General features: G+C 40.9%; 2 protein-coding genes across 2 annotated transcripts in view; one reads left to right on the top strand and one right to left on the bottom strand.

Moving 5' to 3' along the window:
- The window catches only part of LOC137299020 (frizzled-2-like), a 440,584-nt gene that overhangs the window by 164,866 nt on the left and 248,710 nt on the right, over positions 1–27,008 (top strand). The gene's annotated exons all lie outside the window — the stretch shown is intronic.
- On the bottom strand, positions 1,161–21,455 carry LOC137298598 (metacaspase-3-like). The gene is made up of 2 exons (XM_067830894.1): positions 21,377–21,455; positions 1,161–1,492 (listed from the first exon to the last, which is right to left on the bottom strand). The coding sequence occupies exons 1-2, from the start codon at positions 21,453–21,455 to the stop codon at positions 1,161–1,163; spliced, it is 411 nt and encodes a 136-aa protein (XP_067686995.1).

Raw genomic sequence — 27,008 nt, 5'->3', positions numbered from 1 at the left:
GCGAGCGTACTCAACCCTCAGAATTAGCACCAATTGTGATGGTGATTGATGAAGAATGCTGTCAGTTATTCCACGGTGTTTATGTGCTGTTATTAAGAGTGTGCCACGTACTATTCATGACTGAGTGAGTGAGTGAGTGAGTGAGTGAGTGAGTGAGTGAGTGAGTGAGTATGGATTTCAGCAATATTCCGGCAATATCACGGACAGGGACGCCAAAAATGGGTTCCCTACATTGTGCCCACATGGGAAGTCGAACCCAGGTCTTCGGCGTAATGAGCGGACGCTTTAACCACTGGGCTACCCACCTCTCCTTCCATAACTGAGAGATGACATGATCAAAGAGGGATGTTCTGGATTGCTTTTTTGCAGATTCAGCTATTGATGTACGTCTTAGTGAAAGTTATTTTTTATGTTTGAGATTCCTCTCAAATGTAGTTAGTAGTATGTTAATGTACCAACACTCCGCTGAGCCGTAGATACGACTAAGGTTATTCAGGGGGTGAGGTATAATTAAATATTCATTTGGTTTAAGACCGTCCCATCTGCCTAACAACATGGCTACCTGTTCAAGTCCAAACTTCATCAGTGCAAGCCAATTCGGATGCCATGGTGTAGTTTGATGCAGATCCAACACGGATACATTTCACGATCCCCAAGCCGATTACCCCTGACGCATTCTTCATCATTAGAAACATAGACTTAAGCTTGTGACTTGTTCTAAACATGCTAAGGCTGCATAGATATATTAAGTACTAGCATATCTCTTCCGGGTTTTATGACAGACTACAGGACGCTAGGGTGAAGAGATTTTTAACGTTCATGATCAGGTCTTTAGGTATGACGCGACAAGGATATCAAACCATGGACAGTGTATCCTCTTGACCACCGTGGATTAGTCCGAATGTACTATTGACCAATAGGTAAAGTGCCTCCAGATGGATGGTGCTTGAAGCCTGGTATGCGAGTCTTCGTTCATGTGTTGGCTTGATAGGGAGTTATGTTTTGCTTCAGTGATGATTATGGTGTGGATATTTGTATGAATAAGGTTGTAAATGTTAGCATAATGAGGATTTGTGTGATGTCGTGAGTGTAGATTTGAGTGTTGGTTTGGGTCTTGTGTTGGTTTGGGTCTTGTGCTCGTATTGGTCTGACTGAAGGCTTCAATCTTGAGTGTAGGCTTGAGTATTGGTCTGAGACTTGGTGTGAGCGTACATTTGAGTGTAGGTTTGAGTATTGGTCTGAGACTTGGTGGGAGCGTACATTTGAGTGTAGGCTTGAGTATTGGTCTGAACGTTGACGTCTGTATAGACATGAGTGTAGGTGTGAGCATTGGTCTGAACGTTGACGTCTGTGTAGACATGAGGGTAGGTGTGAGCATTGGTCTGAACGTTGACGTCTGTGTAGACATGAGGGTAGGTGTGAGCATCGGTCTGAACGTTGACGTCTGTGTAGACATGAGGGTAGGTTTGAGTATTGGTCTGAACGTTGACGTCTGTGTAGACATGAGGGTAGGTTTGAGTATTTATGTGACATTGGCGTCAGTGTAAATTTGAGTGTAGGTTTGAGTATTGGTCTGAACGTTGACGTCAGTGTAGATTTGAGTGTAGGTAAGATTATTGGTGTAGTGTGAATTGGTGTATAGATCTGAGTGAGACCTCTAACCTTGGTATAAACGTTGGTGTTAGTGCAGATCTGAGTGCAGGTTGGCGAGTAAATACTAGTTTGAGTGAAAGCTTTGAGAGTCGGCATACGTGTAGGTTTAAGTGTAGGTTTGGGTTTAGGTACGATTATTGCTGTAAGTGTAGGTTCGGATTGTGATTGAACGTTGGAGAGATGCTTTCAAACGTTGATTTTGTTGATGTCAATTTGCTGGTGTAAGTGCTTGTTTTAACGTAAGATATATCGTCTGTGTAAGTGTCAGTGTCAATATCAAATGTTGTTCAATAGCAGTTTTAATCGTTGATTGTGTTGATTTGTGTAGAGGCAGTGTGTGTTTGGATAGGCTGGTTGATTGATCGCGTGCCTCTGATTCGAGTGAGATTTTGATATGTTCATTAGATTGAACGGGGACAAAATATTGACATGCTCTTGTTTTGAGCAGGGAAATAGATATTGAGGGTAGTTTGAGTTTTAGTAGGAATACACGTACGGATGATAGCGCTAGTTCTGAGAAATAATTATGGCACTTTGGGATGATGGAAGGACACGATAACTCCCACAAAACAGCAACTACACAATCACAAAACATTTTCAATTTTCAGCTGAAAAGAGGAAATCGAATAGCGTGCATAATGTCCAATTTAAAAGCACATTCAAAATTAAGGTTTTGAATTTCTTTTTTTCTTTATGACACCTTTCCTTTTTCCAGAGAGCACATCTGCCTTGTGAATGAATGAATGAATCAATACTTACGTCACCATCACACAGGAACATGTACAGTTGTCTCGAGTTGAATCTGAAACAGGGCATTTACTGAATCTCTGACTAAAATTGCCAGTAACAGTCATAATATTGACATTTTTACAGATTTCAAATGAATTATCAGGTTCTAAAATACATTCATGAAGCTGTCACGTTTCCATGCAGAATGCTTAGTAGTTTAATTAGCATACGCTATGAGCAAATTAAACTGCTGACATTTATTTTGACACATTCCCTACTGGGATTTGTGTGCAGTTATTACACCACCTCCTGGTCTTAGCACCGCGTGACTCAGTCTTGTAGTGGCGCTCAACGCCTTATGGGATCGCAGTCGTTCCAAAAGCAATGTACACCATTATACTTTTTTTTCAAATCAATACACGCAAATGGCTGTCAATTTAGCTTATTGTTGCTCGATAGTATTACTGGGGCTTAAGGGGAATAGTCAAGTTTTTAAACTGTTAAAATGGGGGAGCAGATGTCATCTTAACTTTACCGTATTTCCTCTGTGATATGCTTTAATCGGGATTAGTGGATGTTTTTTTTGTGAAAATATGTTTGGTCAGTTTTATATTGTTTCAGTAAACCTTGTGGGTTCAGAATTTATAGGTTTATCTTGTTGCCGATATTACTGGAACAGATGATATTTTCTTTTAGTCTCTTCAACCTTCCGTTTTATCTGTCCTTCATAAAATGTGTTCAGAGTTACGGCCCTTATCTGCTATTACCCTCTTCGATTATGTCCCTTGGTAATTCATCGTCTCCCAATTGCATGCATGAATGCTGCTGGTCACTCGGTTGTTGGTCCAGTCTTGGGTGTTCACAGACCGCCACCATATAGCTGGAATATTGTTGAGTGCGGCGTTAAAAAGCATTCATTTAGTCACACATTTTTCGTTAAAGTAGGTCTTTCTGTCTCATCTGCTGCACTTTGGACCTACGGCTCTAACACGACAAGATGTGACAGAAATACTGTTAAATCAGGTTAATAAAAACCCTTTCTGCAGTTATAAGAAAAAGGAATACTCACAACGACTGCATCTTTCGCCTCAGAGACACAGTTCCACTTTATTAAGTGATCTTTTTTCATCATCTAATTACATGAATTTACCATCTGCATGGTAGCTGTGAAGTAATAACGACAACCTTAGAATATAAAACACAAATTTATTTCAATACTCTAACCTTCCTTTAAAAAAAGTTCTTAAACCAATTTGATGAAATTCCGCCCCTTTGATAAACACCTGGTGTCAGGACATTTATCATCGTTATTCATCATCATATATATATATATATGAAATGAAAATAATTCAAACATGATGCAATGTTTAAACTAAATTTGACCTTGAAACACAAGCAAGTGGAAAGCAAAGCGAAGAAAACATTCGTTTAATCCTGAGACTCCCAACACAGATAATACGGTTTGAAAATAAATACCTTTTGAGATCCCAAACGAACTCTTCACCGCTACACTGTAAATTACGATTACGTTGGATCATTTCGGGAAGTCACAATATCTCGATGATTTTTCCAACGGGCCCCGAACGCTCAGCTGGAGGGAAAGGGGGGATGAGCGGGGAGGGGGACGCTCAGAAGCAACGCTGGGATGGTCCATCGATTACCCAGCTGAATCAGATTCTCCTAAATACTACACATTATTGTTGCATGGGACAGCACTTATTGTAGAGTTGAGTCACACGATCGCCCGTGTAGCCCCCGCCATTAAGTTGTTCTCCTTGTCCCGGGTCAGCGTGACCTTCTTGAAAGACATTAACCAGGTTGGTTAGTTCCTTGTGAATTTGTCGTCAAGAAAAGGTAATTTTGAACTGAATCCTTTTTGAATTAGCTGCTCTGAAACCATAATTTTGAGATTTGATGAAGACCGATGTGGGTGCCCCTGAACGTAGTGATCAATAACTACAGCGTCTAACAGGGGCCATATTGTGTGGGCTGTTTGCAACACAGATATTTGAGTTAAGGAAATTATTTCTCACTTGCACTGTGAAAAATCAAAAACGTATTTGGGCAATAAATGCACATCTGGAAACATTTCAGAACCTCGATGGCTATTAAGCTTAAACATAGGGATTCCTATAAAACATTAATAAAGTTTCAAGAATTTCGATCACGTTGAATGCATCTTGGTTAGGGCGATATGATGGCGGAGGTGAATGTTAAGTGTTCTAAATCAAATAACATATTTGTGATATTGATCATGTTTGTTTCGACATTAAACTTGCCCTGATATGGATGACTGTTTGCTGACTAAGTCCTAAAATGCATTTTTTAAAAAAAAATGCTTTCTCTCAATGATTTAACATTTGAGTTCGCTTGCTTGGTCTATTTGTGAAATTTGAAAGCCGATGTCTGAAAGAAGCAGGTATTCTAGGACATCATTCGTTACTGAATGCCTTGAGGGGGTGTTTGTGGATACATTGTCCTGCGTGCGTGTTGTCGCTCACGTGCATTAGTGTTATGTGTTCGTGTTTATGATTTGTGTGTGTGTGTGTGCGTGCGTGTGTGTGCGTGTGTGTGTTTGTGAATGCTATCATGAGCAACGGTGTAGGATTACACTCCATCAACCACGTCACACCACAGAACCAGAAATGAACTTCGTTCATGTACCAGTGTGAGGAATCTAACCAGGACCTCCGCCTTCACCAGAGTATATCTTAACTTCAAAGCCAGTAGGAACAAATAAACTTCGGAGATGCTAGTTAAATCACTATGGAAGGAGCCGAGAGTGGCCCGTATGTTGCACCGCAGTTAGTTGTGTAGAGTGTAGCCCTTTTAGCACGCAGGAACCTGACCCTCGTCTTAAGTCTGTCAGCACCGATCCTCTCCCCATGTGTTTCCCCTAAGTGGCAAAAGTTTAGGACTTGCACCTCTTTGGGTTTTATTCTCACATAAAGTGAGTGATTGAGTTTAGTCTTACGCCGCCTTTAGCACAGCAACATCCCCTCTTTCACATTAAACTGAAGGACTTTGATATAACTGGAATACTGTTCAAATTAGCGTTGAACTCACTCACACTCAAAGTACGTTTCTAAGAAACAAGCACACCCACCTTAAACCGAGTAACGTACCAAGTTTAGGTAAACAGCCAGCAACCAAATCATCAATGTAATCTGAGAAACCTTGCTTATAACAGTGGACCTGTTCTTGATAATGTAGGACACCAACGACTTCTCCTTAAACGCGATACACTGATCCTAAAATCGTAAACATAACCGTACCCACGAAACAAGATCAACACACCGATATGCCCACGGTTGAGTTTCCATCGGAGGAGACATTGTAATCATGCTAATCATTGATATTGTCGGAATGTGTAATGGAATCCAGTTTTTCAGTGACAATCTTTTCATACAAATCTTTTCTTTTGGCAGAGACGGAGAGGAAGATGTTATCGCGCCGATTTTCTGTGAATCTCACCAAAGCAATTCCCTATATCTCCCACAGGGCCTGTTTGCTAGAATCAGTGTAGATTAAGTGCCATCTTCCCTAGACATCTATGCGTTCCTTCCGATATGTAAACGGTGGCTATCCAGGCGAAAGAAACTGCTGTTGAAATAAGTCAGCCGAGAGGGTTCCCGAAGACCTTGTTCCTCCACATGCCAAACCAATAATTGGTTACAAGACAATCTAATATATAGAGACTTGCTTTGGCGGGCAGTCAATACTGAAAGGACCGATGTATTTCTATTATATCTTAAACCTATTTTCTTTTTCTGAGTGTTCGCTCCAGGTGTAGGGCGATGAATTACAAAGATAGAGAAAAAGCAACATTTTTAGAGAAGAAACTAGCTATTTGTGCCTGAGGGCTATGTGCGGGTTTGGAGGAGATTACTAGAAAGGTCACCAGGCAGTGTAACATTGTTCTGATAACGAATCGGGTAAATGCCTTGTTGAAAATGTTATCAGTTTTAAAAACATCATTTTTGAAACTAAAAGAGGTCAAGACTGCAGGTACTCTAACGTTGTTGGTTTTTATTGTTTCGATTTTGGCTAGTGGTGAAAGAATCAGGGTCCCGATTTGATCTACAAATCGTTCGTAGCTGTACGTCTTTCGTAAATCTATGATAAACTGTACTGTTACGACTAGTCGTAATGTTACGAACGCTTCGTAGATCGAGATCCCGGATCCCGATCTATAAAACGTTCGTGGCACTACGACATGCACAAGCCTATGATAAACTGTAGAGTTAAGACAGGTCGTATTGTTACGAACGCTTCGTGGATCGAGACCGAGGTTCGCTTCTCCGTATGGTCACAATGTGCGGAGCCCGTTCAAAATGATCAGTGTCTAGTTCAAGGAAGCATTGACACTCATTGGTTAACAGAGAGAAGATGAGAGTTCACGGGATTCTGTGTTCAGCTCAAAAGTGATTGATGTTCACGGGCGACTTGTGCACTGATTGTTTAGTTCGACATGGAGCTGACTCTCATTCTATAGCTCAAAAGAGTTACTGCTGAGAGTCCTGCTAAAGAGACTTTACAAAGAGAACTGATGCTAGTGCATTTACATATATATGTAGTCTGTCTCACAGTTCCTGAACCACATTATTTCCCCAAATTCTATGCCCTCTCTGCAATGCTAAATCCTTAAATTAAGCAAGTCTGGGGCTCTTTTTCAATGTAAGTGGATTTGTTTGTTACTATCAAAATTATATATATTCAGAGACTAAGCATTAATCTATAATGTATAGTTCCACAGGAGAGTTCGGCAAAGAATTGATAATCGGTGTCGTGTTCAATAAATTAGTTCAACAAACCTTACAGTCGAGTTCAACAAAGAGCTGATGCTCAATGTCGAGTTCAACAAGGAGCTGATACTCAATGTCGAGTTCAACAAGGGGTTGATACGTAATAACTTGTTCAATAGAGTTGATGCTCTGTGTCAACAACAAGTTGAAACTGTATAGTTCAACAGCGCCTTGAGTCATGTCGGGCTCAACAGTGGGTCAAGTTCAACATATTTTGTAATTACGCGAGGGATGTTACTTTCTCAAATCCTATGTCACAATCCCAAGAGATCCAAAATGTAAAGTACATGTGATCCTCCTTTATATATATAGTCGCAGATTTCTCTACGAAACGCAGAGCATCCAATTCGCTGCAGGTTCACAATTTCAACATCGTTCATCCAAAGGATCGCTCTCCCACAGGACAAGGATAACATTATACCACATGACGTAACAGTTATAAAGACATGCGCTTGGTGCTGCAGGCAAAACACATAGCCTTCATCACACTGGCATGGAACACATCCCATGCACACCACGCTTGATTTATTTGAGTAAGATAATCTAAAAGAAGCAACACATTGTCTTAAAACAATGAGTGTTCTGTAACCTTTGGTGTAGACAAAAGGGCACACGCAAGACAGGTGACCCAACTGATGGTGGGTTGGGTTGCCAGGGATGATTTCATGGCCACACTTACACGTTGTTGGGTTGTCCGTTCATAGCGGATTTGTACACCTTTGATATTTACTTTATTTGTGTTTTATCCAGGGAGTGCCCGGATTACTCGCGCGAATCAATAAGTGTACGTGGAAGTACGTCTTGTTTTGTTTTCTCATACGCTGTGGTCATATGTTTCGCCAGAGAGACACACTGAGTGGAGCTTGTTCAGAATCTACTTAGGTGAACGCATTGAGTCAGTTTCTCCTTCAAATATTATTCCACCAACATGTGCAAACAAAAACTGGGTGTACAATTTAATGGGATTGGCAAGGAACCTAAAGTCACTGAGGCATGAGATTTGCTGAGGAACGTTATGAAAAAAATGACATTAGCTATGGCTGGGATTTAAAAGTGAATCTGACAAGTCTTTGATGAAAATAGAATTGTCAATTTATTATGTATGTAACACATTTCACAACTGCTTCCACTCGTTAAATTTTGTGGTCATAGATTGAGATCGGCCAACAGACAGGCATTGATTTTTATACCAATGGGTGAGTGAGTGAGTCACGGACGTACTCAGCGAGGTTTAGAAATATTCCAGCAACATAACACCGGGGACCCCAGAAATGGGCTACACACATTATTCTCTCTCTATAAGAAAGATGAAGATAGTACCAATTGTTTGATTCTAGATGTAGGTGAGTCAATAGCCTACAGCTTTATTGATAATAACTTCTTGAGTAGTGCATAGGGCAATTTTTTCTGTGACTTCGGTAGTACATATCACATGTTTCACATCGACGAGCGGATGACAGTTACTAACTACTGTTCTAAAAAAATGGAAATAATCAAACACGGCAAATCTTTACGATGAGACCTATGATAATATTTATAACGTTCTGCCAAGAATTCCCGTTTGCCAGCACCTGCAAATATAACATATCAGCTCTCATGCTTTTGTTTTAAACTGTTGACGGACTGTGGGGAAAAACCAAAAAATAGCAAAAATCTGAAAGCGAAATGGGCCGTGTGAAAACCATGAATAACAAAAGCATGTTGATAATATGGAACAGATAATCTTCAGATTAGGAAGGTATTTTCAAACGTCTTGTGTGACATTGATAAGCTCGTGATGTACGAGCAAGAACACACATGCACTCATAATTTGATAGCATCTGATGTATATGTGTAAGGTTAAGTGATCATTTTTTCATATCCCTAGCATAATGGAAAGGAGAAACACATGGTTCTTGCTCCTCATCAGTTTTTTTTTCGTAATGAAAATTAGAATAAAGTTGATGAAATAAATCTGATGTATGACTGTCATGATATGACGTTGTCAAAAACAAATCGCGGGTAGTTGAGGTCCGGAAAATGCATCAGAATGGTTTCCCAGACGTCACGTGACTCGACGTGGCGTCCGTAACGGGAGTAACGGATCTTCACGTTCCATGCATTTGCATTTATGGTAATTAAATCGCATCTTGTGTAATATTTCACTGGGTGTCACATTTTGAATGCTTCTTACGTGCATTTCAGATACGATGCCAGAGTCTGATTCATCGGACGAAATCGCCTGATATTATCAGAAATATGCTACATTCTGTGCTCTGGTTTTAGTGTCGAAACTGTGGTTATATTACACATGCACGCGCCCTGGCTAACTGCAGTTAATAGCTTTGTAATCGGGTTTTAATAAGAATGCTTTCAACAGTTGCAGAATGTTCATGTGATGAGCCGAGAGGTGACAGAGCGTGCTCCTGCAGGTGTAAAATAGTTTTGGTCTACAACAGCAGTGAGCGAGCAATATTCCGGCAATATCCGGTTAACACCGGAGATGGGGTTCACACATTGTACCCATGAGAGGAATAGAACACGGGTCTTCGGCGTGGTGAGCGGACACTTTAACCACTAGGCTATCCCACCACCCCTACAATAACAGGTTGAGTCGGTGTGGTATTCAGGAGATCGCGAGGTTAGCGTGTTGTTAGTTCACCCAGCAGTAAAATGGGTACCCGTGAGGATGTTCTGGCAATGTGAGTGTTCAGTTCATTGCTCCAAACAGGAAACATAGATGTATATTGAAACAGTATCGGAAAGAACTAAAGTGCCCTATGGCCGGGGATAGTAATGAACATAGCTCCGTGCATGAGCAGGAAATGTGCCTCAACATGAGCGCCATACCAGCGGAGCATTACTGTTACAGTTATTATTACTATTACTATTTGCTATTACTATTACTATTACCCGGTTACACAGTATTGTTATGAGACCTTAATATAAAGGGCATCGAACGGTCGACTGTTTCACATAGCTCATTGTGAGTGATCGGCCGTGGAATGTGGATCGCGCTCTCCAGTTGTCTCCCCTAGATTCGTGTGATGAAGCTGGGCTGTTGACAACTACGCACTGAAACAACAAGCACGGGTTTTTCATATACTAATTAACCGCAATGTTCCGTGACATTCAAAATTGTCATTTAAAGTGGTTACTTGTCGAGGTTTGACCTTTCACAGAAGATTTTTCAGTGAAGTTAACTTGACATGTCATCCGTATTTTGTCTTATGAGTGATTGGTTGGTTTTGGAGCGATAATAAACTTGCAGGAAATTCTCAAGAGTTCCTCTTGAGTATGTGACATTCGGATGGGGAAAGGAAGCAAAGGGCACTGTCTGAAGTAGCGACGGTGTTCCTTTGGCCGTACCTGATGTGACTTTGCTGGTGTAACCCGATGGTAGAGCATTCGAGTGAGTTTGGTGAGTTTAGTTTTCCGCCGCACTCAGCAATATTCAACGTGTATGACGGTGTTGTGTAAGCAATCGAGTCTAGACCAGACAACCAAGCGATCTACAGGATGAGCATCGATTCACGCAACTGGGATACGTGTCAACCAAGTAAGAGAGCCTGACCACCCGATCCTGTTAGTCGCCTCTTACGACAAGCATGGGTTACGGATCCCGGATCTTTAATCAAATTTCCGGGTTCGACTCCATTCATGGGTACAATCTATGAAGCCCATTTCTGGTGTCCCCAGTCCTAAAAACTGTGGCTTGTTGAAAATGTAAAAATGAATACTCGTTCACATCAATCCTTTGGCCTTGCTTAAAGACTATAATTCACATTGAAATTCACATTGAAATTCACTATTCACACATGTTCATGGTTAAACGTAAGACAAGATGAGGGGTTCCTTTACTGAGTACAACATGGGCCTGACTGAAGGGTACTTGCATCCAGTAACAAACATAATCGGCTGCCGCTGTTTTTTTTGCCGTTGTTATACAGTGGCGTGAGCTCGTTTGAAGAACAAAATGATCACATGTGGCAAATATATCAATCCTTTTCATGATAATATGATCATGTCTCGTTGGGGTCTTTTAGAGAACCTTTTCCTCCCGAATGCACTGCAAACAAAACCCTTATCATTTCCAGCCGCGTCGGTTGCATTCATCAACAAACATTCGATCCTGTAAGTAATTTGCACCGAACAATGCATGAAAGCGTTTTGAAATACATATACACCACAACCGTTGGTTCAAACCGTGCACGGCACACCAACGTCGTTGTTGGCCTTTCTGTAGCGATGAAAACAGCGTTCATTCTTCGCGTTATTATTACCGTTCAGTCATCAGCGGTTATTTCTAGCCCCGATTATTTTCCCTTTACAATTTACGTTGGAAATCCACCATCCCCGTGTGGCGTCCAAACAGAATCAACAAACCCAATCTCCCGTTGTATTTTCGTTCTCCGCACACGTCAATCATACAACCAGGCTTACGTCGTTGAACCAGCGCTGGCTAGAACTTTGGTCCCTCATCAATAAACAAACTTCCAAAGATCGCTTCACGTTTTGCACATGACCGTTTTTAATTCGTAGTTAAAGCTGGTCCGTCCGGTAGCTCCTACGAGATCTGTTATCTCACACACACGAGAGAACGGTGCAGGATCTGCTATATTATCCCACCAGCGTTTATCAATAAACAGAACTGTTGCCCGGACTATCGTTACATGAGTTTCGGACGAATAAACGCGTCGACTAATCGCGACAGAGGAGCGCTCCCGGCGTGAGAAAATACTTCACAAAGATACGAAATTAAAAAATTTAGGTAAATAGATGATATTTTTTATAAGAAGATGGAGTTTTGTTGAGGCTGCGGGGATCTGCCTTCAACTGAAAATAAACGGAAGGATCTGTTTTATTATTCAGCATGGTGCATGTAAAAGAACATGGGATATTGCCAAAGGTAGCGAGAAAAAATAACAGATAGAAGATAACATCAGTAAGTATGGATATCCATTACTCTGGGACGTCTAAGATCTTAAGACATAAAAATAAATAACAGTATTAGGGCCATATCAGTTATGACTTACAGAAATATTTCCGACGCGTTTCACGCCTTTAAACATCCTCACGCTGATGACTTTCATGTTGATTAAAAATCACATGTAAATTGATACATTCCAGAAGATGGAAAAAACGTTCCTTATTGTCTCTGTGTATGACTTCAAAGACCGGAGTAAAATCATCCGTTTGTTTTTTTAGAAAACTCGAGCACGACAGAATAAAAACATAAGGTGTGATGTATCACTTTAATTGATTTATGATAAAGAAGTTCCAAATAAATCGACCAGGGAAGGTTTAAACTTGTTTTAATCCTTTACACAAAGAAGAAACACATCATGAGAAAAAATGTAAATATATCTTGAGAAAAATGTGAATATATCATGAGAAAAATGTAAATATCTTATATTCTTAATAAAATACATTTGCTTTCATTGTTTTGCATTATTTCACATTATTTAAATGCTTTAAAGGAATTGTCTCAATATATATGTTGCTAAACGTGGCACGCACATTCATTTTGTTTTCGATAAGTAAGCAAAATATACATTGAATAGACTTCATTAAGCTATGTTTACACATAAGCATTTTTCATTTATTAATTCACCTTGTGTTATTCCTTGGACAAACGGACAAACAAAAACATTAAACGTATCTTTGCATTACAAAGTCTCTATATATTCTCTTCGTCAAAATGAGGTAGATATTATTAGAGCGATAAAGATGAAATTTGTACTGGCACAATGCAACTATAAACCTATTTTCCTTTCATGGAGAAACCTTTACAAAGGCTGACCTTTTCTTTAACATTACACTACAATTACCTTAGTGACTTATGATCACCTTAGTGCTTTGCGAAAAGAGGCCTTGAAATAATTATGGGTAATATTACCTTGACAGAGAATGTGTATCACATGTAAACCTTAAAAACCGAATAGAGAATGCAGTGTAGCCTAGAGGTTAAAGGGATCATCCTCACGCCGAAGTCCCGGGTTCGATTCCCCATGTGAGTTCAATGTGTGAGACCTTGTTCAGTACTCCAATATCAAATGCGTGAAGCTAATTCCTGGTGGCCCCCGTAGGAATATGGTTAGAATATCGCTAAAACCTGCCTAAAACTAAACTCACTCACTTACTTAAAGCATCAACCTGCCTATCGTCACATCAGCTGAGACACCCCACGTCCCTTGCTTTTGAAACATCCGTAGATACAGTGTGGCGTAGTCATGACGTATGTACAGGATTGAGTAAACACCCTTACTGTATGTCATAAACATGAGAGCGGTGTGAATGAAATAAATATGCTTACACGCTTCATAAGCACATGTGTGCTTGAGGGTTTGTTGTGGACGATGACGTGCCTCACTCGCCATCACGTCTCTCACGTCGACGGAGCAGCCCACGTGCAGCAGCAGCTGATGTATGGCCGCTGGCCCTGGTTGTTTTCTAGCAGTGCGTCAAGGTGTGGTAGTTTATCTATTAGCTCGTGAAGTTTAGGACGGCAGGCTATAAAACGTCAGTGCAAGAAAATAACCAGTTTCGATTATCCTCTAAAACAGTGTGTGTTGTGGACATAAACAAAACAAAACCCTGTTGTGATGCCAATGGCGGTTCTGAAAGTAGGTCCGTGGACTTGTCGTAAGATCACGTAAAACTAACCTCACTCACTCACTCACTATAATACTATTGTCTAGCCTGCAGTTGCTCCTACTGCTACTACTACTGCTGCTGTTTCTATTCCTGCAGGTGCGTGTAATGCTTCAGTTGGAACTAGTAAGCTACTGTAACTACTTCCGCTGATATTGCTGGTTCTACTAACAGTAAACCCGCATCTGCTATTTGACACACTGTGGGTGATATTGCTTCTGTTACAGATGTTGCTGTGTCTGCTACTACTATTACACGCCTTGCAGTTGTTTGGTATACTATGGTTATTGACTAGGACGGTGGGGTAGCCTTGTGGTTGAAGTGTCCCTCCTTCACGGTGAAGACCCGGCTTCGATTGTCCACCTGGGTACAATGTGTGACGCCCATTTCTGGTGTCCTCCGCCGTGATATTGCTGGAATATGGGTGAGCGCGACTTAACACCATGCTCACTCTAAAGTACAGCTGCTGCCCTGTTCGTACACTTTTACTACAGATGTTGGTTATGCTGCCAATAGCATAGCTGCTGCTACTATTTCGGACACTACTTCCACATTCTCAACATCAACAGTAAACACAAGCTTCCTAGCAGTTAATAATCCCAGCTTCTTCAAAATCTTCAGTTCCCAAAGAGTCCTTCACAGATCACTCACACATTCGTTATTACGGCGATGTATGGAACACATTATGTAAGAGAGTTTTTATGTGCTTCATTCATTTCAACACATTTTCCAAATTACACATATCTGTCTGCATATGCAAGCGTCTGAACAAACATCTGGCCAATTTAAACAGCTGTCCCAGTCGGCTAAACACGTGCATTCCTCGAGATGTGTGACAAGCCTGGTCTTCAAAACGGCATCAATTAATGAATTGCACAAGCCAACACGTGCAGGCGTTAATGCGACATCGGTTACTTAAACAAACAAAGCGGTAATGAGAACTCCGGCTATCCTGCGAACAACGGAGCCTTTTTTCACTGTCTCTCGTATCCCAGTAGTCAAATATCTCAAACACGGAGAATGTCGGAAAAAAAGTCTTGAGAATGATACATGGGAAGAGCCAATAAATGCTGAGTCATCCTCAAAGGGCGGAATCTTCAGGGCAGAAAAGATCACGGCTCTGTTTCAGCGATCTTTTTTTCCGTTCGGGAACAAGCACTGTGTGTTTCAAGGGGATCCCTTGACGGATTGTCGTTAATGCGTTAGTTTCAGTCTGTCGTTAGTAGCGAGTTTAGTTCAAGACCGCTTTTAGCAATATTCTTGGAGTATCACGGCTGGGGAACACCAGAAATGGACTTCACACGTTTTACCCATGTGGGGAATCGAACCAGAGAGAGAGAGAGAGAGAGAGAGAGAGAGAGAGAGAGAGAGAGAGAGAGAGAGAGAGAGAGAGAGAGAGAGAGAGAGAGAGAGAGAGAGAGAGAGAGAGAGAGAGAGAGAGAGAGAGAGAGAGAGAGAGAGAGAGAGAGAGAATTACACTCTGTGAGACAGATATATGCGTGAATACCTTACATTTACAGTTAGTTTATGCGACGATGTGAAGAACGTCTGCTGAACAGATATCACGGAAACGTATCACAGCTAGCGAACTCACCACCTGCCTTGATGGTCCAGAGATGAACGAGGAATCGGGACCGAAAGACTGGCGAGTCAGGGGAAAAAATGGTGGTACCAAAGGGCCATCAATCGAATAAAATGAAAAAAAATTCTGGCTGTAATCGTTCATTATTGGGCTCTGGGTATGAGGTTTTGTTAAACATGGATTCCAGTGGATTAGCATGTCAGCGACACTCGAGTTGATGCGGTCGTTTGTCAAGGAGATTGAGAGGGAAGGATCTCACTGAAATCCTAATGAAACCCAGTCATGAACTATGCCATACAGACTTGAGTTCAATGCCGATATTTTTCACTCAACAAGCAATATTAAGAAGATTACTGGAATTGACCATGGATCGGCTTTTACTAGAATGGAAGACTTTCTGTCGTTCTGATGATTCGACATTTTAATGGCATCGACCCGCTTGACTGCTACGATAATATTAACTTGTGTTCATACTTTAAACGTCCGAGTGGTAGTCTAGTGTTCAAAGCGTTCCCACACCATACTGAAGACCTGGGTACGATCATTGCAAGGGGTAAAATGTGTGATGTCAATTTGTGGCGTCCTCTACCGTGATTAAAATTGAATATTGCAAATGCGACGTAAAGCTTCACCCAGTCACGTGTTCATTCATACTTTTGGACCACCAATATGGCAACAATATGCCTGGTATTTATAAGGTTATATACACTGACGAGCAAAAGAAACTTCCCACTCTTGTGAAATGCCAGAAAGAAAATCAAAGACAAATATAGCTGTCAAAACCATTGTTTTAGAATATTTAATGTTTCATGATACCACACTATATAAACACTAAACCAAACAAACAAGAATGTCTATGAAATGATGCTTGGTAAAACAAAGAAGTAACCGATTAACTGCAAATACTGTTTTAAAAAAAAACATATTTTGCAGGTGTCCAAAACCGTGTGTCTCCTCCTTGTGCGTTCGTGAATGTCAAAACACGCCGTGGCATTGGTGTCATTCTCCTGGTGACGTCATGAAGTATTCTGTACCATCCCCATAAATTAACAGAGCTTTACACTTACCCCTAGTCTCAGAAATAGACAGTTTTACAGAAAATATACGCTTCACAATGAAAATTATGATCACATGAAACATGAACCCAGAGATTTGATGCTATGGAAATCTAGACTTACCACTTTTTCTGCAGTTGCGTGCGCGTGGGCGTTCTTGGTTATATTTACGTTTTCAGGGCCTGTATAACAGACTAACAGAGCTTGTTCGGACTGATTTCTATTGACTGGTGGATGTACTTTAGTATTCGGCATATAAAATGCATGTATGGTCCAATATATTTCACAAATTTGTATCTGCATTTATGTGCTGTCCGAAAAACAGGTTTTGCAGTGTTGCAGTGTTTGTAGGATGTATGTTGAGACTGGAAATGTTTTCAAGAATTTTTAACCAATATATGTTTGTATATGTAAAAAAATTCCTTCCGTTTCAGAGTAAATGACTTCCATCTGACGGTATGCTATAATCAGTGGTTTCCTGAATATTGTTCAACAAGAAAAGTAGTATCTACTAACAAAAGATCTCGCTGCTCCGAGATCTCTTTATCTTTCAAAATGGCGTACGTTCGTTCAGCAAGGCAGTGTCGAGACGAGGAAAATCTTTTCATCCAAATAGTGGCCTAATAATGGGACATGTTCGCTTTACCTGCTAAACACGACCCCTCTCTGGCAAGCTTTCATTATTGTTGTAATCCTGAGTATTACAGAACGAACGGGAATATAAACAACTGGTTGTTTACGATTCCGATAAGCGATAAGATGAAAGCGGTTGCCAGTTCCAATGAACCGAGGTCAAACCTCCCCTTCCTATTGCTCTACGTTTATGTTACGATGGATCCATTTTCCTGAACGCCCTGTGTGCTTCAAATTCAATTAGGGTCCTGGTCCCCACAGTCTTCAGTTTAAACTATTAAAACTCCGAATGCAATTATGACTGAGAAAAACGAACCACATTTATAGGGGCCTTGAATGTTTAAAATTCATGTGAATTGTGAATTCAAATTACATTCAAGATAGAAGGAGGGGACCAAAATGGATTAAATGGGCAATTGAAATGAGGTAGCTACAAACTTTCTAAATATAATTGAATTTGGAGAAAAATGTATTCAAATATCGACTCTGTTTCAGTGGCGAATCCAGGAAGGCCGTTCTAATCTGAAAACAAGGTACTTTAACTAATACTGACGGGCAAAAGAACGTATACACTAATGTTTAATGAATGAAAATAAAAAGAAAACAAATGTATAATTTTGGTCATCCATTTGACAGAGCATCCTCGGTGTACTTTGGAATATGAAATGCTTTTAGCTAGTGCCTTAAATATGGCTTGTATTCTTTAGGAAATTGAATTTTGAACTTGTACTTGGACTTTGACATCACGCATGGATGAAAGCATACACGCATGAATGCAGAAACAGGCAATCACAGACCATCCCGAACACGATGTTAAGTGTACGTCTAGAATATGTGGCGAGTTACCATAGTTTCAGTGAACATGAAAGTTTCAGGACTCCTTATTAATCTGTGTCTCAATTCAGAGATGTTAGTCTGGATTCACCATTCTGGTTATACTAGTGAATAACCATGACAACCTGCCGCACAAATGCACACACTTTGAACAACTTTTATAAGGAACTCGCTTATACCTAACTGACGGATATAACGAGCTGTTTTAATCCTGATCACTTACCGTATATTTTGGTCGAAAGTCGAATATTTAATGTCGTTCAGTACGTCCTAGCCGGAGTATATTGTGGTTAAAACAGTGGTACTTTTTTACAACAAGGTGCAGTGGTGTAGCTCAGTGGTTAAAGTGTTCGCTCGTCACGTCGAAGACCCGGGTTCGACTCCCCACATGTGTACAATGTGTAAAGCAAATTTCTGACGTCCCCCACCATGATATTGATGGAATGTTGCTAACATCGGCGTAAAACCGTACTCACTCTCTCTCACAACAGACTTGGGCATGTTTTGTTGTGTTTCTTGCTCGCATCTCTGCCGCATGTTTACATGCTAGAAACCTGTCTGTGTTCTGGTTATTGGGAGTTTAGTGGGAGGCATGCGGAGCAAAATTACCCCTGTGCCTTTCATAATGTGCTTATTAATCATCTCTAATGGCGGAAATTATGTTTCCCACGAGATACCTTATCAACAAATTACTCCTTAGTGATCGACTAACTCAAACCCTCCATTTTGTTAATACCAACCGGCTTAAATCTCCACTAACAACCAAACGCCCGTGTCGGGTTTGACTACCTGGAGAGTTTACGAGCGCTAAATCGCGAATAATTATATTACATGCACATCTGTAAGTAACACAATCAGTTTGACAGACAAATGACCTTCAATGTGAGTTTTCAGGTCGTTATTTGTATCCACGTGACCGTCCTTCACCTTTAGGAAGGATGTATCAGTAAGTGAATAACTGTCAAATAACTTGCGTAATAACCTTTTGGTTACGGTTACATAACCGGTGTTGCAGACCCGAAGGAAATATCTTTACAGTTTTACATACCTTTTCTCACATATTCGTACCACTAATTTATTATTTTGCTTTGTTTTTGTAATTTTGTAATGAGTGAGTGAGTTTAGTTTTACGCAGCTGTTAGCAATATTCCACCAATATCACAGCGGGGGACACCAGAAAAGGGCTTCACATACTGTCACCACACCTTCCCGTTTTGTATTTTGTTTCTTTCTTGGTGTGTAGAAAACATCTTCACCAATCCGTGTGGCATCTTCATCTATCTGTATCAGTATATATATTGTTAGAGCCGAAATTTACGTACAGACAAAATATTATATTTGCAACTTTGTTAGGGTTTCTGTGCGCGCGCGCGCGCGTGTGTGTATGTGTGTGTGTGTGTGTGTGAGAGAGAGAGAGAGAGAGAGAGAAAGAGAAAGTCTACATGTGGTAGTATGTATATAGATTGGTTAAAACATAAGAATCTGCCAGCCCCTGCTGCCAGCGGATGTCCAACGCTAGTTCCCAGGGCTGGTGACAGCTATGATGCACTACAGTAACTAAGACATCGAAACTAATTGTCTTGTGGGGTCTTATGGGTTCTGACCTGATCAAGACCGATAAGTGTCCTGACAAAGAATTTAAGGTACACATGTGAACTGAAAGAGGGTGGAAAAACGAGGAGGGAGAGAGCTTTAAGATATTGAAGGAGTAAGACCTGTTTTAAGATTCTAAGAGAGCAGTGTAGGATTATGTGCTGTGGGCTAAAAGGACATACGGTTTTTCAACCTATCTAGCCACTATCCAGCCTCTATCCAGCTCCTGTCCAACCACTTATCATTTGTTGTGTAGTACCTGTGAAGAAAATGTTTAATTACTTTAATTCTATCGTAGTGTGGATTGTTGTTTGAATAAGTGTCACAAGAACCATTGGAACTTAAGGAATTAAAAGTCATTTTGAAACCATTGGATTGAGTTGGAGCTTTACATCTTTTGCCCCCAACAGAGAGAGAATTTAAGACCTCACATATACGTCTTTCCGACCCCGACTCGGTCTTTACGAGAGAGGATAGGCGAACCGATTGAACGGTCATCGAATAATCTCAGCCTCTGAATATACATAATTTTGATAGAAATAAATAAATTGCAAACAAACCCCGGGGAGGACGGATATTCAGAACCCGATAAAACCTAGACTTGTTTTATTTTGGGCTCTGACACTGCAGAAAGGGCTCTGTTAGGCAGTATAGGGTTAAGGGCTCACCGCACGCAGTTCCTGGTTTCTGGGGCGTGGTGTGGTAGCCTAGTGGTTAAAGCGTTCGCTCGTCACGACTAAGACCCGGACTCGATTCCCCATCGAGTACAGTTATGTGTGAATCCCATTTCCGGTTTTGCAGACTGACCGTGACATTGTTGGGATATTGCTACAAGCAGCGTAAAGCCATATTCACTCCTGGTTAAAATGTTTACGTAGCACTAACTTTCCCGTACCTTCCATCTTACTACGTACACGACAGTTGTAATGAAGTAGAAACTGAAACTGACAATTCAGCTACTTCATCAATGTTACTTGCTGTAAGTTGCCAAGAAGTCTGTCTCAGAGTCCATGGACCACATCGTTTCCATCACCCCAACTCAAAGCCAAAGCCCCAATGAAGCTCACCGGGGCTCCTTTTCACTTCAAATGGAGTTATTTGTGCCCATCAGCATTTTTCACAGATTACTTTTCTGCTTCAAAGTATTGACATAACACTCTTTCAACGTTTTACATTTTCAGAAATTAATGTAAGCTACGGTTCATTCGCCAACCGCTCTGGAGCACTATAACTGGAGGCAGCGGTCGTTGAGCTCTGCGAACGGCTTATCGCTGTGATGAGTCTGAATCACCTGAAGTACGCAGTTTTATTTACGGCAAGCGGACTGTCGTATCCGTAGGTATGCCAGTTCATTAGGAGCCTGGCGCTGGTCGGCCTTGACCAGTGTATCGCTTAATAAGAACCTTAGAAATACTGTCATAGGACAACGACAGCAGCAAAGCAGCAGAGCATTAACGATCAATGCGTGATAGCATTTTCATGTATTTCATGGATCTATCGCTTAACCAATTTAAATAATTATGACTTCCAACCAAATATGTTTACACACTGGAAACTCGATCTATTATTATATTATTACTGATGATTTCAGTCTAGTTTTGATAATAAGCATGTAAAATATACAATGCTAATGCCAGAAAATAATCAGTATCCATTATCTGCCGAAACCGGTTCCCAGGGAACACTTGCGATGGGAATGACAAGTCTTTGTGAGATGCAAAATATATGCCACACGTCAAGGTACCTGTGTAGAGATGAACCAACTAAAATGACATATTTAACGGATTGTTTACATCGGCTGTTTTCTCAAATGATATTTACATAATGGATGTAAAAAATCTGTACATGTAGAACCTCACCCTGCACCAGCACCAGAACCTCACCCTGCACCAGCACCAGAACCTCAGCCTTGGCTGTCACAGACCAGTACACGGTCATGACTAAGTTAGTCTCTGAATATATATAATTTTGATAGTAAACAAACCCATTTTAATTGAAAAGGAGCTCCAGGGGGACCAGAGGCGAAGATAAGGGCATCTAGACTTGCTTCATTTAAGGCTTTAGCACTGTGGGGAGGCTTGGCAGGAGGCAAAATAATGTGTGTGGTTCAGGGACTGTGAGACAGACATATCAAGTCAGTTTGGGCCAGACTTTTCAAGGGAAAACAACATTTTTCTGATGAAAATCTAGCTTCTGTTATGCAGGCTTGGCACATGGTTTGTTTCTTCATAGTAAACTGACACCGCCCTGTGCCCGGTAGCCGGAATTCTGGAATGCCTGCTGACCAAGCGTTACGGACCATCTGACGGTTCTACTCCTGAAAAGGCGAAGATCTGGATTAAAAGTGCTCTTCTGTAACCCACCCCTTGTCACAATTCGATTCCCCACATGGGTACAATCTGCGGAGCCCATTGCTAGTTCCTGCCTTCTAGTTACCGGTGGGGTAGCCTAGTGGTTAAAGCATTTGCTTGTTATGCCAGAGACCCGGGTTCGATCCTCACATGAGCTCTATTTGTGGGGCCCATTTCTGGTGTCCCCCGCCGTGATATTACAGGAATATTACTAAAAGCGGCGTAAAGCCATACTCACTTACTTTACTGGATATAACCTTACATGACCATCAAAGAACGGCAGTCTCAGGTCTGACATTAAATAAACCATACTAAGAACATTGCGAGACAAGCGAAATACCGTAACCATTTCATTAAGCAAAGAATGAGTATTCACGGACTAATATTTGAACTTGACATAAAACCACACCACGTACATGTTTGGAGGGACGCTAATAATCATTACTCAAAATCAAGAACACGATTTAATGTCTTTGTAATATTCAGTTGCAAGGCACTCCCAGTTTAAGTACTTATATATTTAGTATTATTTTGTAAAGCTTTACCATTACAGAAACAGCTAACGTTCTCTTAAAAATACGGAAATAATACCGCTATTATATGCAACTTCAACAAATCTTAAACTCATAGATAATCCTCGGTCACTACGCAATATTTTTTATTGATGTATTGTTATTTAGATATTGTTTTGTATGTTTGTGTAGTTTATAGAATATCGTACCTGTTTATCCACGGGACGTTTGTGAAATCAATATCTTGTGTCCTGTATTTACAAGTGAAAACTGCAAACATATGCTTGTTCCAACTAGGTCCAGATGCTGAATAGATAAATTTAAACGTATATAAACTTATAAAGCACTTAAATTACGAGACAAAAAACGTTTTCGGGTTTGTTTTAAGATCGATGAAAACACATTATTTGCATAAAGTTAGTTTCAAAATGTAAATTTAGAATTGCTATACACTTATAATATTACAATAATGAATAAATGCAATAATTTTATTTGATCATACGTATTCGTCATCGCTTCTGGTTCTTTTCAGAATGTATCAGATATTTGATACTGCGTCAGAAGCATCCATGATGGGTTGAGTATTAATATTCTACACACGTGTTCTGTATCATGTCGGTTGTCAATCTCATAGCACCTGTCAAATTCATGTATTGATCCGGAGGATATCGCTAGGCAACACAACAACCTTCCGAGATGATAAGATTAGATACTGTAGTCATCGGGCAGCTTACCATTCTGCAAATGCTGAAAACCATTACTGAATAATTCCAAGAGTATTTGACTGACCGTTGTGATCGGCACAGGCATGGTTCCATTGGCCAGCTTCCGTTAAACAGGAGGTTATGTGTAAGCGATGACTCGTGACGTGCAGTCGTTTGTCAATGGGCGATATAAGCCTTGTCGCTACAATCAGATGAAAGGACCGTTATGTGGATTTGAGAGGCATATATCAGAAGGTCATGATAAAGGTCGTTTACAACATCCCCAGTACAGCCGAACATGTTTATTTCATTATTTGAATAATCCTGCTTTTCCTGGAAATATGAGTCATGTATTATTTCGGTTGGTCAGATTGATGTAATAAACTACTCAACATCACATCCAGGGCGTATTCCAGAACTCCCAGCACACAAACAATATTGGTGATGGAAAAATATCACGGGAACATTCAAATTGTGACTGTGCAATTTTCAATTGTATTCCGCTTCAACAATAAGCCTATTTTTTTCTCGTGCTTGCGACACATTTATACTTTACGAGGTGATGAAGTCCTACAGCTTGTAAAGTGCTGGAGCTTTGTCAGACATTCCGAATAATGACTGTGGTTTCTGTAAACACACAGACGCTTTGTCAGATTTGTATAAGAGCATTGAATAAATCCGACGTGATTAGCAGAGATCTTGAGCGCCAGTGATTGCCATTATCTTGGCTAATCAGAAGAAAGTGGACCCTATCATCTTACAAGACAACATATATCTCCAGGCCAGTCAAGGACAGACGCTGTAATAGCAGGGAACAGTCGTTTTGGGGGTTCATTTCGCGTCGTTCTAGCTTGATTTATGTAGGGTTCATGACAGATCCGCCGGTCCATCATGGCCGCCCAGCTGTCCCGCAGTGAATGACGTTGCGACGTCATTTTGAACGGATTGCGTTACGGCCATGAGATAATTAGCACCACTGTGGTGGGAAACTCATGTCTGTGACAGAGATATATCGACAGAGACTCAACACAGAAATGTCCATATGTTGACATATGTCATGCGATCCTTAGAAAAAAAACCCCTGGGCACTTCTTATAACTGACAAAGGTCACATGCGAGGAACATGGTGGTGTTACCTCATTTTTCGGTTATCGGTAGCACGATCCTTCTTCATACCGGGTTCAGCAACGCTGCCATGGAGACTGATGCTGACTTTACTTATGAGTGAGTGAATCTGAATCTGGCTCAGCTCCAGCTTTATCCCCATGACCTGTATGTAACCTTGTCTGATACAGGACACCACGAGGGCGCGAATGGTGATTTACCCTAGATTTATCCTGGAGGCCTGGATATAAAGATGTTTTGCACAGGGCCACCATGAGTGAATGAGTGGGTGAATGTTGTTTATCTCCATATTTGTCCGACCTGTCAATAACATGTCTGACACAAGCACACAATGAGTTAGTAAATGAGTGAGTGAGTAAATGTTGGTTTACTCCAGATTGTATCCCTGTGGCCTGTCAAAAACATGTCTGATACAGGCACACCTGAGTGAGTGAGTAAATGTTGGTTTACTCCAGATTGTATCCCTGTGGCCTGTCAAAAACATGTCTGATACAGGCACACCTGAGTGAGTGAGTAAATGTTGGTTTACTCCAGATTGTATCCCTGTGGCCTGTCAAAAACATGTCTGATACAGGCACACCTGAGTGAGTGAGTAAATGTTGGTTTACTCAAGATTTTATCCCTGTGGCCTGTCAAAAACATGTCTGATACAGGCACACCTGAGTGAGTGAGTAAATGTTGGTTTACCCCAGATTTTATCCCTGTGGCCTGTCAAAAACATGTCTGATACAGGCACACCTGAGTGAGTGAGTAAATGTTGGTTTACTCCAGATTGTATCCCTGTGGCCTGTCAAAAACATGTCTGATACAGGCACACCTGAGTGAGTGAGTAAATGTTGGTTTACTCCAGATTGTATCCCTGTGGCCTGTCAAAAACATGTCTGATACAGGCACACCTGAGTGAGTGAGTAAATGTTGGTTTACTCCAGATTGTATCCCTGTGGCCTGTCAAAAACATGTCTGATACAGGCACACCTGAGTGAGTGAGTAAATGTTGGTTTACTCCAGATTTTATCCCTGTGGCCTGTCAAAAACATGTCTGATACAGGCACACCTGAGTGAGTGAGTAAATGTTGGTTTACTCAAGATTTTATCCCTGTGGCCTGTCAAAAACATGTCTGATACAGGCACACCTGAGTGAGTGAGTAAATGTTGGTTTACCCCAGATTTTATCCCTGTGGCCTGTCAAAAACATGTCTGATACAGGCACACCTGAGTGAGTGAGTAAATGTTGGTTTACTCCAGATTTTATCCCTGTGGCCTGTCAAAAACATGTCTGATACGGGCACACCTGAGTGAGTGAGTAAATGTTGTTTATATCCAGCAGTATCCCGTGACCTGTAAATAACATGTCTGACATAGGTACACCATGAATGACTGTTGTTAAACTCCAGCAGACAACTGTACGTCTGACCAAAAGCTGCAGTTGAAAAAAGGAGTGCGCTGATCATATCAGGGAACACCAATTACAAACATTTCATTCATACATACTGGCATTTCAGCGACAGAATTTATAACATATATATGCTAAATGCCACCCCCCCAAAAAAAAACCAAAACAAAACAAAACAAAACAAAAACAAACAAACAAAAAACAAACAAACTTTCATTCTTATTAAAAAATAACATGAGATGATACGTACTGTATCAAATGCAGCAGGACACTACAAATCATTTGAAAGTCAATTAAGCTCTTTTAGCCTGTCGAAACAGACCGATTGATCGGATTGTTCGTTCGTACGTGAGTGGGTGTTAAAATATCTTCCGTTTTGTTAAGTCGTACAGCTTAGGTTTAAAGAACTAGTGAAACAATTATAATTTAACGGTCACAAGAAAATCGAAACATCAACGTGTCCGTCGACCGCACCATCAACTCTCTGGCTTAACACCTCTCGATCTTAAATCTGTTCATGTGATGGTACATACAGATAGAGGAGGGACGTCACTGTTAGGAGATGGGAAAGGCTGCACCACTCTGGCAAAACCGCAGTTACAAATTCTGTTTCTTCACCGCTGAGGTTGTTCGTACCTAGCATTCGCAACTCCAAAAACTTTTGGCAAGTTCCAGACATCAAAGTTAAATTGTTACAACACCACTGCTATTACAGCCATCAATAAACGTACGACCCTTGTCGAGAAGAAGCCCCAGCGGCCATTACGATAGTCGAACACTTGCAACCATAATCCAGCTAGCAGAAATTACAAGGCACGCAGCCAGGTAATACTATAGGCTAATGGCAGAAAACAGGATGATGACCACACGAAAAGGTTTCCTAGAACCTATAAAAGCCGTCTTAAGGTGGCGGGAGTTATCACGTGACCATTAGACGTTCTTTGATCTCATGCCGACTGATACTCACGGCAGGTGGCACACCGGAAATGGAGGCACGGTAATGGCGGATGGGAGGTTGTTGTTGTTTGCTTAGTGCGGCATAATCTAGATGGTGTCTTGGCTAATCACTAGAATGAAGGAAAGATGTTCGTGTTATATCCTCTTGCTTTGAAGGCATTCTGTAAATGACATCTTTCCAAAGACCGGTCGAATTTCCTCAACTATTTATTTGTTAGATGACTTGTCTGAAATTAACTTTGTACACTCTAGTTAGTTCAACATGCGCTCAATCGACTTGTTTGATGAGACCTTCAAACGTCTTCATTATCTTCCAATCGTCATCTCGTTAAACCCTACAGGCATACAATACGTTCATACTGATTCATCTAAACCTAATTGTTTATGTCTTCCGAAATAGTTTTAAAATGTTCTTTCCTTGATAAATGCAAACAGACATCCTGCACTTC

The sequence above is a fragment of the Haliotis asinina genome, chromosome 10, assembly GCF_037392515.1.
Source record: "Haliotis asinina isolate JCU_RB_2024 chromosome 10, JCU_Hal_asi_v2, whole genome shotgun sequence".
Taxonomy (NCBI): Eukaryota; Metazoa; Mollusca; class Gastropoda; order Lepetellida; family Haliotidae; genus Haliotis; species Haliotis asinina.
Note: the sequence above shows the minus strand (reverse complement) of the source record. Positions and strands in the feature narration are given on the sequence as shown.

Excerpts from the sequence above, each read along its gene's own strand:
- LOC137298598 (XM_067830894.1), bottom strand. The coding sequence starts at position 21,455 with ATGACCGTGTACTGGTCTGTGACAGCCAAGGCTGAGGTTCTGGTGCTG. Across the intron at positions 1,493-21,376 it reads GGTTCTGGTGCTGGTGCAGG|ACGTCAACGTTCAGACCAAT; the intron begins GTGAGGTTCTAC and ends ATGTCTACACAG.